This window comes from Mugil cephalus, chromosome 1, assembly GCF_022458985.1.
Source record: "Mugil cephalus isolate CIBA_MC_2020 chromosome 1, CIBA_Mcephalus_1.1, whole genome shotgun sequence".
In the NCBI taxonomy this organism is placed as follows: Eukaryota; Metazoa; Chordata; class Actinopteri; order Mugiliformes; family Mugilidae; genus Mugil; species Mugil cephalus.
The window spans coordinates 19,512,692-19,529,963 of NC_061770.1; the positions used below are offsets into that span (position 1 = coordinate 19,512,692).

At 43.0% G+C, this 17,272-nt stretch overlaps 2 protein-coding genes across 3 annotated transcripts; one reads left to right on the top strand and one right to left on the bottom strand.

The window, feature by feature from the left end:
- The first annotated feature begins 1,026 nt into the window (after positions 1-1,026).
- On the top strand, positions 1,027-9,225 carry alas2 (aminolevulinate, delta-, synthase 2). Of its 2 annotated transcripts, none has more exons than XM_047600992.1 (10): positions 1,027-1,176; positions 2,072-2,423; positions 2,504-2,599; positions 2,702-2,924; positions 4,019-4,203; positions 4,302-4,481; positions 5,795-5,959; positions 7,248-7,516; positions 8,041-8,203; positions 8,471-9,225. In XM_047600992.1, the coding sequence occupies exons 2-10, from the start codon at positions 2,093-2,095 to the stop codon at positions 8,632-8,634; spliced, it is 1,776 nt and encodes a 591-aa protein (XP_047456948.1). In that variant the 5' UTR covers positions 1,027-1,176; positions 2,072-2,092; the 3' UTR covers positions 8,635-9,225. The 2 variants fall into 2 exon arrangements, with proteins under 2 accessions (XP_047456948.1, XP_047456957.1); XM_047601001.1 differs by having other exon boundaries at positions 1,042-1,176; positions 2,077-2,423.
- On the bottom strand, positions 8,819-16,842 carry ttc34 (tetratricopeptide repeat domain 34). Its single transcript, XM_047600978.1, has 8 exons — positions 16,574-16,842; positions 13,268-14,983; positions 12,721-12,943; positions 11,770-11,962; positions 11,187-11,353; positions 10,504-10,777; positions 10,098-10,312; positions 8,819-9,844 (listed from the first exon to the last, which is right to left on the bottom strand). The coding sequence occupies exons 2-8, from the start codon at positions 14,953-14,955 to the stop codon at positions 9,299-9,301; spliced, it is 3,306 nt and encodes a 1,101-aa protein (XP_047456934.1). The 5' UTR covers positions 14,956-14,983; positions 16,574-16,842; the 3' UTR covers positions 8,819-9,298.
- Positions 16,843-17,272: the final 430 nt, after the last annotated feature.

The following is a 17,272-nucleotide window of genomic DNA, read 5'->3' on the forward strand; positions in this document are numbered from 1 at the left end:
GCTAATTATGCCAGTGATGCCACATGTCTTGTACATTAGTAATTACAAGTTTGTTTATCTCTTGCACCAGATAATACTGTTTCATCAGAATAAAAGTCCCAGTACCCTCTCTTTCAACATTTATCAGCAGTTATTTCCTGTCCCTAATAAGCTACAGTATGTCTTTGTGTAGTAATTATTGTCTTCATATTTATGAATATGATATTAATATACAGGCTAGTTATGTTGTTAAAAGTCCCAACGCCCTTTTTTTTCATACAGGGAAAACACAAGTTTGAAATGATTCAGACTTCTTAGCCTAAGGAGACAGATGGTTCCAAAGAAGAGTAAAGGAAGCAATTTATGTCAGGTAGGAACTCTAAACAGAGGAGGTGGACTGAGTTATCATCTGCCATCAATTTACAATACAGTAATAACCTCTGTCCACAAGAAGTTTCAACCCCATTCACACCTTGAGGCTGGAGTTTCTGACTGATAATGGGTGATGAGAGCATCATTCGTAGAGAAAGAGGACGGGGACAAACAACTAGCACCAACACCAGGGAGGTATCTAGTGTTTAATGAACAGTAACTGTGCCAGTTTCTGCTCACTAACAGAAATAAGTCAAGAAAGGTTCTGATGAGTTAGAAATGAAATGAAATTAAGTAGCTACACGCTTCAAAACGTCATGAACATACACAGCCACAACATTAAAACCACTGACAGGAGAAGTAAATAACATTCTCTGATGGGTCACAACTGTGAACAATGAAGGTGGTCATAATGCTATGCTTGATCGGTGTAAGTCATTCTAATAATCTAGTCTCATAATAAAATTCATGTTCAAACTATAAAATAAAGTGTTACTGTGTGACTATTATATTATATTATATGTTATATTATATATCTTAGGAATATTTTTATTTCCCACAGTATCTACAGATGGTGAAATGAAACAGTATAACACTCGTTTTACACCCCACAGTGAGTCACAACTGTCACGGAGCCCTATCAGCCTCTTTTGCCCCTCCCACTCACACAAAAAACTACTCCCTTGTGGCCCCCAAAAGACGACACCCACACGGGACCAGAGCTGATTACATAATACTCTACAGCATCTGGCCACTAAGTGTTGACACTCTCTGACGTTCTGCCCAGTCGCTGTTTTGAAGTTCGTCCTCAGTGCAGGTCAACAGGTGAGCATCCCGACTTCCTGGCTTTAATTCACTGATTCATTATTGACACGGTTTAGATATTATAGTGGTGCTATTCTGACATTTAGTCATAGTGGATGTATTTACCTATTTATTTATCCAGCTGTGTTTGTTGTTTTTTTTGCTAAGAGTCATGGAGAGGAAAGATACTTGACTTAATTTACTTACAGGCGCTAATAGATGCTTTTTGAGGATGGATTTGTGCACGTTTCAGTGTCATAAATTAAATGTAATATAATTTAATTGACAGTGATTAAGGCAACAGAAACACACGTATGAACCTACCAAGTGGTGTTTAAATGGCTCGTAATAAACCAACACAAAGATGACATCTAACCACAAGAAAAGCCCACAGATCCCAAGAACTGCCTTATCTGCTGACCGCAGTAGATAGCGACGCAAAATATGCATCTGCCCTATGTTGCTTAACAGATTCTCATAATTTTGTAGATCACGAAGTAGCAGAACACTGCGTCCCATGCTCTCTCTCTCTCTTTTTTTTCTCTGGGGCTGGAAAACTTTTAAGGGCATGAAATACCTATTAATCGAGAGAGTTGATGTGTTGCATCAGGGATTATTTGGCGGCTCGTGAAGTGATCGGCCTCAGCTGGTGGTGTCTTTCAGGGCCGCTCTCGAGTGCCTGCAGAGTGTAGATAAGCAGCAGCAACGTGCCGCACCCAGAAGGAGGCACCTAATGCTCTCTGGTGCCAAACTGAACCATTTCAAGTTGCGTCACCCGGCCTTCAGTTTACATTCTGCCCATCCGAAAATACGTGGTTTACTATTTTAGTTCCGACAAAGAACATCAAACAGTCTTTTCCCGTAGTCTGAATGCAAATAAATGTTAAGTTGAATGATTTCCCTGTGTTTGCTTTAGAGTAGAAACAGCTGTAGTACCATGGCGGCCTTCCTCCATCACTGCCCCTTCCTGAAGTCCGCTCCAAAGCCAGCTTTAAGGAGAACCGGAGCCTCCCTCCTGTCTCTGGCGGACCAGTGCCCCATCATCGCCCGGCAGATCGCTGTGGTCGGCCCGGGATCTCTGGAGGCCAAGCTGAGCCTCTCGCCCAGCAAACCCAAGAGTCCCCAACGTCTCCTGGTGGAACAGAGGAGGCTGTTCGCTCAAACCGCCGTTCAGGTGGCCGTGGCCGCATCGAAGGAATGCCCGTTCGTCACCTCGCAGATCGGGATGGTCCGAGCCAGCCCTGAAGTCCAGGAGGACGTTAAAGATGGTGGGAGGAATTAACCAGCTGTAGTTGGCACAAACACACAACACAGAAGTAACATAACTTTCAATGTATATCTCCCACAGGTTTGATGACGTCTCTGTTGAAGGGTTTAAAGGATTCAGTGTTGCCAACATCAGCTCAGTCCAACACTGTCACCCATCTCCTTAAAGACAACATGGGTACGATGAAAGCCAGTATTAGTCATTTAATATGCCATTTTGTGTAACATCTGCCGTGACTAAGTTCAGGAGTTCTGACTCAAAGCTTTCTTTTCACTGCAGTCGGACCCTGCTACGACTACGATCTCTTCTTCACTGAGAAGATTGCTGAGAAAAAGAAGGACCACACTTACAGGGTCTTCAAGACGGTGAACAGGAGAGCCAAGGAGTTCCCTTTCGCCGAGGATTACTCCGTCTCTGGGCGGGAGGGCTCCCAGGTGTCCGTCTGGTGCAGCAACGACTATCTGGGAATGAGCAGGCACCCACGGGTCCTCAGTGCCATAAGGTAAAATAAGACGGCGTAAAATAATTTAGGGAGAAAGAGGGTAAATAATGAAACACAGCAGTCAAGTAAAGCCAGTAGTTAGGTCATGGCCTTTAGAAATGGCCGTGTTTGTAGGTCGGTCCTCCGCCATGAACACTTACACACCACACTTATATATAACAACTACTCAGTCTTGCCTCAACATGCTGCACAGGCGGTTCCCAGAGGATGAAATTGGTGATTTAACGAATAATGAAAGTAAGGATAGACATCTTAAGGTTAGGTAGTTCAGTTAACAAGTGAAAGTTAACTGAGACCCTGCGTCCTCATATGGGGACATGAACTTCTTCATTCTGCAGCCAGTCATGGGACAAATGGGGACAAGCTACAAAACTTGAACAAATTCTATCAGCTGAAACTTGCTTATTTATGCTTATTTACTTTTCTAATATGACGTACAAACTTAACTAGTTCTGTCAATGGTAATGAGCCACACCATATTGCGATTTCATAATTTCTGTCCTTGCACAGCAATATTCAGTATTAAAATAAAGAGTTTTATATTTTATTACACATTGGTGACATTTTTGTAATATACAGTGAAATAATCCCTGTGTCCACATAAGAGGACATGATTTTTTTTTTCAAAAACTACTTCCTGTTAAAAAATGATGCTTAGTTTTTATACTTACTAATATCAAATACCTTGGAGAAATTAAAAATGCATCGCAAACAAAAGCTGGGGTCTCAGGAGGTTAATGAGATGATGGTATTACACCTGTGAGAAGATGAAGACCATTGATCTTGTTTTAACTTTAGTAAAATGTACTGTCTTAGGAAAAGACAAACCACGTGTAGCCATTATTTTGATCAAATTTTATTTCTTACTTTTTATATAAATACCAAACAGCCACAACATTATAACCACTGACAGGAGAAGTAAATAACATCAACCACCTTATGACAATTGAATGTTCTGCTGGGAAACTTTTGGACCTGGTATTAATGTGACAACTGTTTTGGAGGCACAAGGGATACCTACACAGTATTAGGCAATTGGCCATAATGTTATGGACGATCTGTATATACATTTCTGCTTTTCTGTGTGTCTTCAGTGAGACCCTGGAGAGGCACGGTGCAGGAGCAGGTGGGACCAGGAACATCTCAGGAACCAGTAATTTCCACGTGTCTCTGGAGAGGGAACTCGCCCAGCTGCACAGGAAAGATGCAGCTCTGGTTTTCTCCTCCTGCTTCGTGGCAAATGACTCCACCCTCTTCACTCTGGCTAAGATGCTACCAGGTAAATGCTGACCCCTGAGCCATGAGTCTCATCAACAGAGCCAGGTATTTCAGGGCTTTTAGATGGAAGTCATCTCACCTGTTCACTGTGACAAACAGGGTGCGAGTTCTACTCCGATGCCGGGAACCACGCATCCATGATTCAGGGCATCAGGAATAGCGGAGTCAAACGCTTCATCTTCCGCCACAATGACAGTCGCCACCTGGAGGAACTGCTCCAACGCTCGGACCCCAAGACACCAAAAATAGTGGCGTTTGAGACGGTGCACTCAATGGACGGTGAGGCATTATTACTTTGTGTACTACTGATGTTTGAACTTAATCAGAATGCACAGTGTGTCCACATACTCGTTCAAGGGTTTAGTGTAGAGCCAAGACAGATTTATACCTATGCAGTATGATAAAAAAAACAAGGGTTTATAATGTTTTATAATCCTTACTTTCAGTAGCTCAGATGACTGTAGACGCTAAGTAATGTTATTTTGTCATTGTGCTTTTGAACACAAAACTAACCACACACTAGACTATCCATTCACATTCCCTGTATTGCACAAATGCATAAACTAAATTCAGATTTGCACCAGGTTTAAGTCCATTCTTTCTTGGTCCAGTCTTTTGTCTTCTTCTTCTTTGCAAAATTTAATATGAATGTCTATTTAAATTGGTCTCTTAATAATGGCGAGGTGCCAATTTTAAATTAAAGCCCTTATAATGAGAAGGGCTTAAGTTTAAACGACTCTTAGTTGTGATTTTTTAGGCTTTTACTGTAAATCTAGTGAACATTTCCTAGAGGGAACTCGTTTTCGTTGGGCAGTTCTATCCATAACAATGTTGACTACAGCAGCTGAATAGATCACGCTACCTTGATACAATACAACAGACAGACACATTAAGAAAGCAAGAAATCCCAGCTGTCCATGTTTGTCTGTGTCAACTGAAAACCTTATGAAGCTGGTTGAGATACTGCAGCGTGTGCAAAGCTGTCACTGAGTCACACAGTGGCTGCCCCGAGGAATATAAAAAATAGGAATCTTATTTTTACCTTTGTTTACTCTCCTCACCACATATTCCTTTCGGTGTTATTTTATAGTTTTTGTGCACTGTTTTCCCATATAAATAAGACTGGCTTTTTAAAATAACTTATTGCTCAAAGCAAATCATTCATATTTCCTTCAACGCACCTGGAAGGCAAGTAAGATACATGGGGGAAATTATTTCTGTTCAATGTTATTTACAGAGTGTGATCCAATCATAATATCATTAGTCAATGCGTGTTTTCATTAATGTGAAATTATTGTCGTTGGGGACTGATCATTACATCGTCATTCATAGCTCATGAAGCGTGTTTATATTTTTTCTTATTCAGTCATTTATCACCCTCTCCTATTTTCTTTTTCTATGACATTACACCTGTGACTGCTCCATAAAGCACAGACTTAAGCAGACTGAATGGATGGCTGAGGCACTAACACCAAAAAGGCGTGACACACATATTTAGATCTTACGTAGCGATGACCTTTGCTGCTCCAATTCGCTGCCCTTCACCTATGCACTGTTCTAATTTTACCACCTTCTTCTCTGGGGGCTGTCAGGTGCCATATGTCCTCTGGAAGAGCTCTGTGATGTATCTCATCGTTACGGAGCCCTGACGTTTGTCGATGAAGTTCACGCTGTGGGCCTCTACGGAGCCCACGGAGCTGGAGTGGGCGAGAGAGACAACGTTATGCACAAGATCGACATTGTTTCCGGGACCTTAGGTGAGTTTGATTAGAAGAACATCAGTCATCCACTAACGAGTCCTTTCACCATAACACCGACAAGGGCATGTCAAACATCTTCAAACAGTCTCTGATTAATGGGCTCCCTCGTCTTAACTGACGTTGTCATATTGCCAGCATAACAGCAATGACTCTCAACAAGCGTAGATGTTGCTCTCCTGTTGGTTAAATGAGGACAGGAGAGGACTGAGTCCTCATCAGAGGAAGCAGAGGTTTTATCAGCTGGGTGTCGGCTCTACTCCCTCTCTGGCTGCCCTGATAAAACTGTCCTCAGGCAGTCTGTGTGTAACTTCATGACGATGGTAAAGTTTTAGGTAGAAATCCCTGGAAAACTAATCCAGGATTACAACCATGGAGTTTTCAGGGATGCAAGTGTTAATTTGGGACTTAATGAAAGGAGCTCAAATTCCATTAACAAATAAATAATGCTGTGTGGTCACACTAAATACAGCATTCATTTTAAGTATTTTGGCAAACGGTTTGCTTCCATAACATGTCTTCTTTAAAAGCAATGGAAAGACATCATCCCAAATTAATTTCCTACTGGAAGTTATGCAAATGAGCGTAATTATTATCTAATTTTCATCATAAAAATGGAAGTTTTTAATATTCTTAAAAACATAGCAAAGGCACTTCTTATTCTGATTTAATTCTGCCTCTCTATAAACCCTATATGTCAATACAATTTAACAAGAATTGTGAGCCTGGCTTTATCCTATGTTCAGATTGGTGGAAATGTTGATAATTAGCTTATGTTCAATCAGATAGGACTCGATTTCTGTGTGTAAACATGCGATTTTAGAAGACTTAATGTGAAAAATCCACTGGACAATCAATGATTTATCAATGATATGTTAAAGGCGTTTCTATCCTATTCACCCATCGTTTCTTGCTTTGATTATACTCTCTGAATTCAAAATATAACTCTATCTCATTACCTGGTGCTTGTGTAAGATAAACAGTAACAGTACATTGTGGGCAGAAATTCAGCTGGGCTCAGCTCACTTCATAGTAAAAACATGCAGTGAGTGAGAGTCTTACCTTGTATTGAAGAAATAACAAAACATTTTAATCAGGCACTAAAATCCAAGCATATATTCTGAATCATTTCAGTTTTAGAAAATGTTTCATTTTCAAGTCTCATTAATAATCTATTATCCAAGTATATAACTGGGGGGATTTCTACCTAAAACTATGTCTCTTCTAGTGTAAATTCACCATTTTAATCTCCTCAGCTCACATACAGTCTGTCATGATGCTCTTCCAGGTAAGGCCTTTGGGTGTGTGGGAGGCTACATTGCCAGCAGCGCCGCCCTGGTGGACACGGTGCGCTCCTACGCAGCCGGCTTCATCTTCACCACCGCCCTGCCCCCAATGGTCCTCGCCGGAGCCCTGGAGTCTGTCCGGGTCCTTAGGAGCCGCGAGGGGCAGGTGCTCCGCAGAAACCACCAGAGGAATGTCAAACAAATGAGGCAGCTGCTGATGGATAAAGGCCTGCCTGTTGTCAACTGCCCCAGCCACATCATCCCTATAAGGGTAAGAAGACTGAGCACCGCTACTGGGTCCTCCGCTATCTGATTACTGCTTGACAATTATAATTATAATTGTCAACATGTCAACCCTCAAAATTAAAGTCAATAATTAGAGTGTAGGAAATTTTGCCTGATTTCTTGACAGGTATTTCTCATGGAAAGAAATGTTTTCACATGTCACATCGAGACATAGTTATGAGTCAAAATGTCCGCACTCTCTGAGCTCTTAAAGCACTAATCAGACGGAATAATGATGGACGTTTATATTTACGCATTTCAGAAAACATTGAAATTTGCATTTAAATTGAGTAACATGTCAATCTCTTTCAGATACCATTTATTTTATGATTTCATTTGAAAAAGACTGATTAGTTTCTTTTTTTTTAATTCATCCTTTGCGTGGTAATTTAATTAAAAAGTTCCATTTAAATTTCACAAATAATTAATTGGTTAGGCATATTAAAGTGTACGTGGCCTGATTGTGCTAAATGAAATCATGCCCTTATGTTGTGGTCCGTTTTTGTTTAGGTGGGTAATGCTGAACTGAACAGCAAGGTGTGCGACATCCTGCTGGAGAGACACAACATCTACGTCCAGGCCATCAACTACCCCACGGTGCCTCGTGGTGAGGAGCTCCTGCGTCTGGCCCCGTCCCCTCACCACAACCCTGACATGATGGACTACTTTGCGGGTGAGTGTGGGTTTTCTTAGGATCAGAGTTGATCCAGCAGACTCCCACTCAAGTGAAGTGGGGACAGTGGCAGAGACAAATGATTTATGTTTATCTTTAGTGGAGCGTCTTTGCTTTGTAAGCGTTTCTGGGTGTCTGGGCATCCAGCTCATCCAGTAAAATGACATTTCTCCACAGGTTATCAGTCAAAAGCATTTGCTGACTAGGCACAAAAAAAAACAAAAAAAAAAACAGTTCTTTCTCACAAATGTCGTTTCTTATTCACAGAGAAACTGGTGGAGGTCTGGCAGGAAGTGGGTCTCCCGCTCAACAGCCCAGCCACGGCTTCCTGCACCTTCTGTGACCGTCCACTGCACTTTGACCTCATGAGTGAGTGGGAGAAATCCTACTTCGGCACTATGGAACCCCAATACATTACTGTGTCTGTGTAATAAGGAAGTACACGTTGCACAGACATGCATTAAGTGCGCATAAATTGATTGCTATATGACGCTACTTCAGGCGCACAGACAGGATTGAGAATGTACTGACATTAGGTTTTAATATTAATATATTAATATCACTATCATGAAGTAATTACAGTAAATTATTTAAGTTTTCCTGTAATCAAGCTTACTAAATTTGTGTTTGATACCCTGAATATGATTAAAGAAATGCTTTCTCTATTTTAAAAGCATCAAACCTGCACATTTGACACTTTTTGAAATCTCTTATCTAGGTGTGATGGTTTGAATTTAAATATGCAGTAAGATTTCATACAGCATAACATGTAATCATATCACAATAATAATTGATGTTATTGCCTTTTTCTCAATTTCTGCTGATGTTTGAGTCACAAATGTATGAATTATATATGCAAACATATCTGATTGTGGTGTTAAATATCTACTGCCCCCCTCATATTAAATATATTTAATGCTAACAAACATTGTTAGTCTTGTAGATGTAAAATGAACCTGGAAGACATGATATGAACTGTCCTATGAAACATGAAATAAAAGTTAGATGGTTCCTCTGGTAAAGGCACAGACATGGTTACACTTCATAAGCTCAGCTTGAAATCCTGAGTCCAGGTTGATTCTGTAAACATTAATGCTAGTTGACGTTACAAGGGCTGGCCACTTCTCGTTTGACCCTCGCCCTCAGCCTGCGCAGCTCCGTGTTCTCACTGTCCACGAGGAGGCCGCATTCAATCAGCGTCCAGGCTTTGCTCAGCTGCTGCTCCCCGTACTGCTGCAGCGCCCCCCGCAGGAAGCACTCACCTAGGCGCAGCCTCCCAAGTCCGGCCTCCGCGCACTGAATGGCGTGCTCCCTGTGGAGCTCCAGGGCCTGGGCGAAGTCCTCCAGGGCCGCTCCCTCCCTGGAACACAGCACCAGGCTGCGACCTCGCCGACACAGATCCTCCGCCCGGACGCGAGGGTCGTCGCAGCAGCTAGATTCGGGTCTGCCGTGTTTCTGGATCACTCTGTCCAGGTCAGCTACGGCCCGCTCGTGCAAGCCGAGCTGCCCCAGACAGGCTGCCCGCTGGCGCAGGTACTGCAGCCTGTGATTGCCCACAGCTTGTACTGCCACAGTCAGGAGATTGAGCGCCTGGTCCCACTGACCAGCTGACGACACACTGCTGGCCTCCTGTGCTGCTGCCTGCCACAGTGTAAATGCCAAACAATTAATACGCAGTTTACATGTACTCTTCATTCACAATAGGTGCTTCTACCTAATTGCTAGATCAATAAACAATGTTGTATTGTAGTGCTGTTTATCTGCCACCATTTCTTAGTCCTCTTCCTGAAATTACTGCTGATAAAACTAATTTGCAGATTGTGGTACAAAAAAAAAAAAAAATGCAGATTTAGTAATTTAGTACTGAATGTGGGATATCTGCACAGAGGCGTACCTGAGCCATGCATTTTCTCTGATTAAATGGGATCAGGGCCAGCAAGAAGTCCAGACCGGAGGAATCTTTCTCGGCCACTTTGCTGAGCCTGTGAGCTGCGCTGCGGTAGTTCTGCTGCCAGGCCTCCACCACACCCACCCTAGCCTGGGCCGCTGCATCCCTTGGCTCCTGGCCAAATATCTGGCACAGATGAGCGCCCGCTGCCTTAACGTCGCCTGCAGCAGATGGACCGTAACAGAAGGCGTCAGGGCCGCTGTAAACAAGGCTTGGCAGGCGCAATTCATTTTAATTAATGATGAAACACCACACAGACTAGACCACGACCTCCTAACCAGATCATGTCCACCGACAGCAATGATGCCAATTAAAAAACTAGCAGCAAAGTTTGGCAAAGTTACCCTCCCACCTTTAGCCAAGAGTATGTCCACATAGAGAAGATGCCATCTGGGGTCTCTACAGTCGGTCCTGATCAGAGCTCCACCAATTATAAAAGCCTCTCTGAGCTGCTCCTCGTGGCAGGGAACAGCACTGGCGACCACAGAGTCTGACAGGCTGGTACGACAGAACTGATGCAGCCAGTCACAGACCAGCTTCTGGGCCTTGTCCTTGAGTGACAGGATGTCTTTGATGACTATGTCTGTGTTTATCTGAAGTGCTGCGAGTATATCATGAGTGCATTTCTGCAGGAGAAAGAAAAAAACACAGATTAGATTTAAAGCGGGCATGACATTTAAATACCATGTATTTTTACTCAGAAAGAAAAATTAGATGACTGTCTCTGATAGGGAAAAATTATGTGGTTGTCAGCATTTTCTTTAAACTTCTGCTTGTCTTGTTGTCAACCACAACAGTTTCACAACATTTGGTGAAGCTTTTAATTTTCATGCACTGACCTACTATATGTTTCTTGTGCTGTTTTAGTGTTTTATTTAATTCTCCATTTTACCGCCTTCATTTAAACTCATATCATATCCAAACCACTTGGAATGCCCTGATCTAAACAAAAGGTGCTATACAGACTGAGCAGGCCAGTCAAAACAACAGAAATGCACCGAAGGATATGAAATAAGTGTTTTAGCTCAAGCGTACCTTCTGTTGATTCAGCGTGAGATACACGAAGCCTCTTCCACAGAGGGCCTGCACGTGCTTCGGCTGCTCCTTCAGGATGGCGCTGAAATCAAATATGGCTGTCTTTCGTTGGCCCAGCAGGGCATAGCACCTCGCTCTCTCCAGCAAGGAGTCAGCTGCCTCGCCAGCTTAAAAAAAAACAAAACACAAACATTCGATCGATTTAACTACACATGCACTATTATCAACTCTCATTTTTGTTCTTTGTTAAGTCTATATACAGAGGATACACTCACTTGCCAGTTCATTAGGGACAGGGCTGTTATATTAGGATGCATTTTTCACCAGTGTAACTAATGAAACTTCTACTGAGTGTAAATGTGTGTGGAAATAGCCGGCTGCTTTGTGTTAAAAGGCATACGTCTGCAAGGAAAACTATCATGAATAAAATCAAAAATATATATATATTTTTTTTAACTACCTTTCTCTTTATTCCTCTATTCTCTTTATTTCAGTCCTCTTGGATCAATGCATGACTCGGTATTTATGTGAACATATTGCAACAGATAAACAAATATCAATAACGGAGCAATCAGATTCTCACCAGAGGCCATGATAGCAATGGAGAGGTAGGCCACAGCCTCCCTGACGGCGCCCTCGTCCTTCGTGACGTCCAGGATGCGTTTTGCAGCTGAGTGGCAGTGTCTCTGTAGCAATGCTCGGTCCTTGTGTTGTGCCACTGCCAACAGGGGGCGCAAGCAGCTGGTGTCTCCACACAGAAGGAGCTTTTTGAGCAGCTGAAGGGAACATTTATTTCAGAATAAAAGCTGTATAATTAAGGAACAAAAATTAAAAAAAAAAAACAAAAGTGACCAACCCTAGATAATTCACAGGTAGTACACGGCCCTGTAGTTATTTTTGATTGATGCTGAACTTAAAAACAACATATGTCATTTGAGAAATAATCTTTATCTTGATTTTCAAATTCAGTATATTTTTATTTGTTAGGCTGCGGTTGGTGAAGTGAGGCAGGGTTAGATTTGCTGTATTGAATTGTGGTAGCACCAGATTTGACAACGGCTACATCAGCTCATCTATAAATTAAGAAATCTCATTAGCTGTGGTGAAAATGAGTCCCTGTGGTTCCTTATTTAATGAACAGACGTCCTTTGAAGCTGTGTCCAGAAAGCAGTTTAGGTGAATGAGAAGAGCATGGGGCCTTTTTCGCCCTAAGGCAACTGAACAAGCAGTTTGTTTTGTTTTTAATCAGTCCCCGTTCCATTTTTAATTAACATGTGACCGTATTAGCACAAGTTACTGAAAACAACTACACTGCAACTCTGCATTAAAACACGAAACCACTGCAAGAGGTGCTGCAAAACAGATCTATGCTGATGTAGCAGCTTTAACGACTGCTGCTATATGTGCAGAAATGACGAATAGAATCGTGAAATCCCAGATCAAGGCTTTTAGCTCATGTTGAGTAAATCGTGAACCATTTCAGATTTCCTAAATACACTTTGTTAAAACTTGTTGATGCCTCCTATCTATGTACCTGATTGGTGTCATATAAAAAGCCTCTGTGCAGCTGCAGGAGAGCAAGGCGGGCCAGGACAGGAGCCCGGGGATTTGTGGGCCCGATGGAGAGCAGTAAGCGGTAGGCCTCCTCCACCCGGCCGAGCTGGTACAAGGCGTCTGCTGCCAGCGTCTGAGGCCCATCAGCACTGGGCTGGAGCTCCATCAGCAACGCAGCCAGGGACTGGACACCAGCGGGAGTCCTAGTGTACAAAACAATCAAAGGTCCAGCACCAGGGAGGAAACAGAAATTAGAGCTGACAGTATAATCAGAGAAGTCACATTGGGGTATGTAGAATAATAAGTACAGAATTCAAGCAGAATGCTGGGTGGGTGGGGGACACCCCGCAGGTCTTTTCAATTTTAGTAAGAAGGAAAGCAAGGGTGTTATTTTCGACTGTATCAGTGGCTCAGAAACAGTAAGCTGTAACAGGATGGATCTCCATTAGCTGCTGCCTTGGCGACCACTAATGATCCTGGGATCCACAGTAATTATCGGGACCTCTTCTGTGAGACAAACATCATACCCTGATCTGTGGTTATCTCTCTTGGACGGGGCCTGTAGCTGGGTCTCCCGCTGGGGCTGTTGAGAGTCTTCACCAGTGCCAGCCTTGGATTCATGTTCTCCAGTCCCCTCCAGCATGACGCGCCCCTGTTCCAGCAGGACAGTAAACAGGAGCCCTCTGTAGTTCCATGGCACCAAGCAGCGAACAGTCAGCGCTGTCTCCTGAGGATGCAACCTGCTCGCTGTCACATAGTCCAGAGCTGTGAGATAGTTTAAACCACCCATCATGCGCAGGAGCCCCCTGCCGCAAAGCGCCCGCACACAGCTGGACGGGTGGGGGGTGTCGTGTTCAATGACAGCTTGGAAGTCTTCTAACGCCCCCTTGTGGTCATCGGAGAGGAGTCTTGCATATCCACGAAGGACCTGGACTGTGTTTTGATAGCTCTGCTGGCCTTGAGCAGCGACTAGCTGGCTGCAGATAGAGAGAGCCTCTTTGTGCTCCCCTCTGAGGAGGAGGCAGTCAGCCAGTCGGACCCGCAACTCTCTGCCTCCCCCGTCAGGCTCCAAATGGCACAGAGTCCGCAACTGAGTGATCACAGGGTCCAGAAGTTCAACTCCTTCAGTGGATCGCAGGTCTGCACGGACAAGGACCTTCTCTCTGTAAGCGGACAAGCCTCTCTCCGCCTGCTGGCGGAGGTGGTTACGAGCGGCCGCTCCATTACCGTGACCCGTGAAGAGCTTTTGGAAGTAAATCCTTGCAGTGGCGGGATGGACCTCAAATGCCTCTCCCAGATCTCTGCACTCCTCTGCTGTCCTTCCACCCGCCGAGAAGCAGGCCGCCGCTCGACTCGTTAAGAGTCTGGCCGTCCTCTCAGGGGTGCCTTGGAGTAATTTGTCCGTGGTGCTATCTGACAAGAGCGCAGAGTACACTTCTGCGCTGTCCCCGAACCTGCCTGTCATGAGCAAATACGCTGCTTGAAGCTCCTGTACCTCTCTATTAACTGGTGAGATAGCCAACAAAAACTCAATAGTTGTAGAAACCTCTACATCTAGCTCATCATTCTCTTTTGACGGTGCCCATTTGATGTCAAATGGCAGAGAGGGAAGCTTGTGTGTTATTTTGTCTGTAAAGGCCTTCACTATTTTGGGCATGTGCAAAGCTTGTCGGCTCTTCACCAGTGTGATAGTTTCACATTTGCTACTCTGGTAAGCTTTGAGGTAAAGTTTCAGTCCCTTGCATCTGTGCTGCTCTGAGAGCAAACAAGCCAGGGCCCGAGTGATTTCCAGCAAAACACGAGTCGAACCTTCTGGACGAGGGTTTCGTTTCCCCTCCAGCAGAGCGGTGCAGCGTGAGAAGATCTCCTCACAGCTTTGCCCTCCACTCTGAAGAAGTGACTCCATCTTGAAAATGGTCGCAGACAGATTGTTGGGGCTGAGCGTGGACAGGAACACCGCCGCGAGACCTTTGTTAAGGCCCTCAGCAGACTGGTTCTCCCCATGACTGTCAAGCCAGCTTTCCAGAGTAGAGATCACCCAGCCTAGCCTGGACTTCTCCAGTTTTCTCATGTGGGACACAGCGGAGGTGGCGTGAGTCCTGAAGGCGGACATGTAGAGGGAGGTGGCCCTCTCCACCTCGCCAGCCTCAAGGAACTTGTCTCCGTCCGAACATAGCTCTGAAACATTCACCACAGGTCGAACCAAAGCAGTCATGATCAGCAAGCCGTCTCTGATTCTCTCTCTGCAGCAAGAAAAACAAGAAAAAAATCTAATTTAAAAATTAAATACTTCTCATATTTCATTTATCAGTTCTTGTCATAGCTGACATTAATAACGCCCCACGAAGCTATGACAGTATGATGAGGAGTTAGCGTGCTTGAAATGGAAATTAAAGCAGCTGAATTAATCATTTGCATATTATTATTATTATGAATCATTATTTACATCTGAAAAAGGCCTACTGTGACATGTGAAATGGTTTTCAGTAGGAAAAAAAAACACTAAAAACACGTTGGCATTAAAATATCAGCTTCACTGACACGGGAAAAAATACTTTCCATTTGACTTATTATATAAACTTTCTGAGATATGGAGACATATTGAGACAAAAGATATTGAATTTTATAATATCTGGAATTGAGCTAAATCAAATTATCTGCCTCGAAACAAGGAATTGTGAAATTTTAAGAGGAGGCAAGTCAGAAACTTGTGAATGACGTGTAAAATATGACAGAATATTAGCATAAAGGAAACATTTAGCTCACAACTGGGAAACAACGTGAGCAAAACTTAAAGCTGCGTTCAGAGTTACTAAAACATAATGCCCCGTTGTGAATATGATGTTTTATTGCAAATCATTGGCTGCAGACGGAGACTTCTGCAGAAGTGATGGAGAGGAGGACGGTGAACACTATTATCAGTCATGGATAACCCTGACCACCCTCTCCACCATTCGATAGGCAGACAACGGTGCAAGGTTCAGGCAAGCAACGCTACAGGAAGTCTTTCCTGCCTCAAGTCATCTCCTCATCTGTGTGCATGAGAGACAGATGACACTCAGGTCTATTGTTTTTGCACATTTCCACGCTGTGACCTTCATAAAATAATGGCCTAAGTCATATTTTGACAAAATTATTGAATAATAATGAATGTCATATAATCTACGGTGGCCAGGAGGTGCAAACCTTGCAACACCTTGTAAATGGGTTATGGTAATGCAATTTTTGTTTTATAATATGTAAAAATATTTTCTAAAATGTAAATTTGGGCCGTTATTTTAAAAGTGTGTCGACGTGGTTGTTAGGTTAGGTTATTTCATTTCATTGCAATTTCATTTTTTTCTTATTCACGCTTTTTATAATTCTTGTGGATCTAGATTCTCTTTTTTCTGTTTTTTTTTTTAAATTTTTTATTTATTGTTTATTTTAGGTTATATATTATGTACGTTGTGGACTGCCTCTGTACATTGTACATTTTCACTTATTGTTTTTCCAGAGCAAGAGAACCAGACCAGTCCATCTACTGAATTAGGCCCTCTTGTGTGGCTTTCTCTAACCTACCTTTTAACTTTTTGCCGCCAACAAAATGATACAAAAATTAGTTTAGACTCGAGTCTGTTTGTTTGTTTCTTTTGTTGTTGTTGTTGTTTTCTCTTTTTTTTTATCTGAGCGTCCCGACAACACAGAAACCTGGGCCCCCATGTTTGCAATTCAATAGCGGTATGCTCAGAGTTGCCACGGCAACGCAAGCTGCAGCGGAGTTTCTTAGTGTGTGAGTAAGTGAGTAATAGACGGAAAGACACAAAGTGAAAAATACAATCAAAGATACTGACCGCGATATCGTTCATGTCTTAGTGAAATCCTCCCCACTCGCCACTCGTGTTGTCAAGTCGGCGCGGTTAGTCCACGGGAGACGTTGTTCTCGTGAACACGGGACCGGTTGCCAATGGAAACCAAGAAACCCCCCCGAGAAAGGGGGAGAACCGGGCAGTCTGGCCCATAACCACGTAAACGTACACGTTTGCGATAAAAATCTGTTCCTTTACGTTAAGACTGAGATTCTAGGAATATCGAAGGGGAGAAACGGGGTAAAAGTGAAAGCCGTCATTAAAAAGAAAGAAAAAAAAGAAAAGAAAATGATTGAACAAATTTTCCCAGAGACCTTTTACAAAGGAAAAAAAAAGACCGACTCAGTTTTATCTACACATTATCAGCTTAATCTGTAAATAAATGAATACTTTTGGGAAAGTCTGCAATTTCTGAAGTGTGTTCAAGGAAAAATACTTGAAATTGCCGACTGATTAAAAAGCATACGCAAATGCTGCGTTCACGTGCAGTTAAAAACAAAGAAACTTGGCAGCAGGTCAATATTTCTTTGCTCTGTGCAAATAAATGTATAATTACATCTTCTGATATCTTCATAAAATAAATATGTACAAACATATATATTAAAAAAAAAATACTACTTTTTAATTTTTCTATCCAGAGGACAGGGACAATGTAGGACAGCTGTTCTTCGTCCTGAAGCAGTA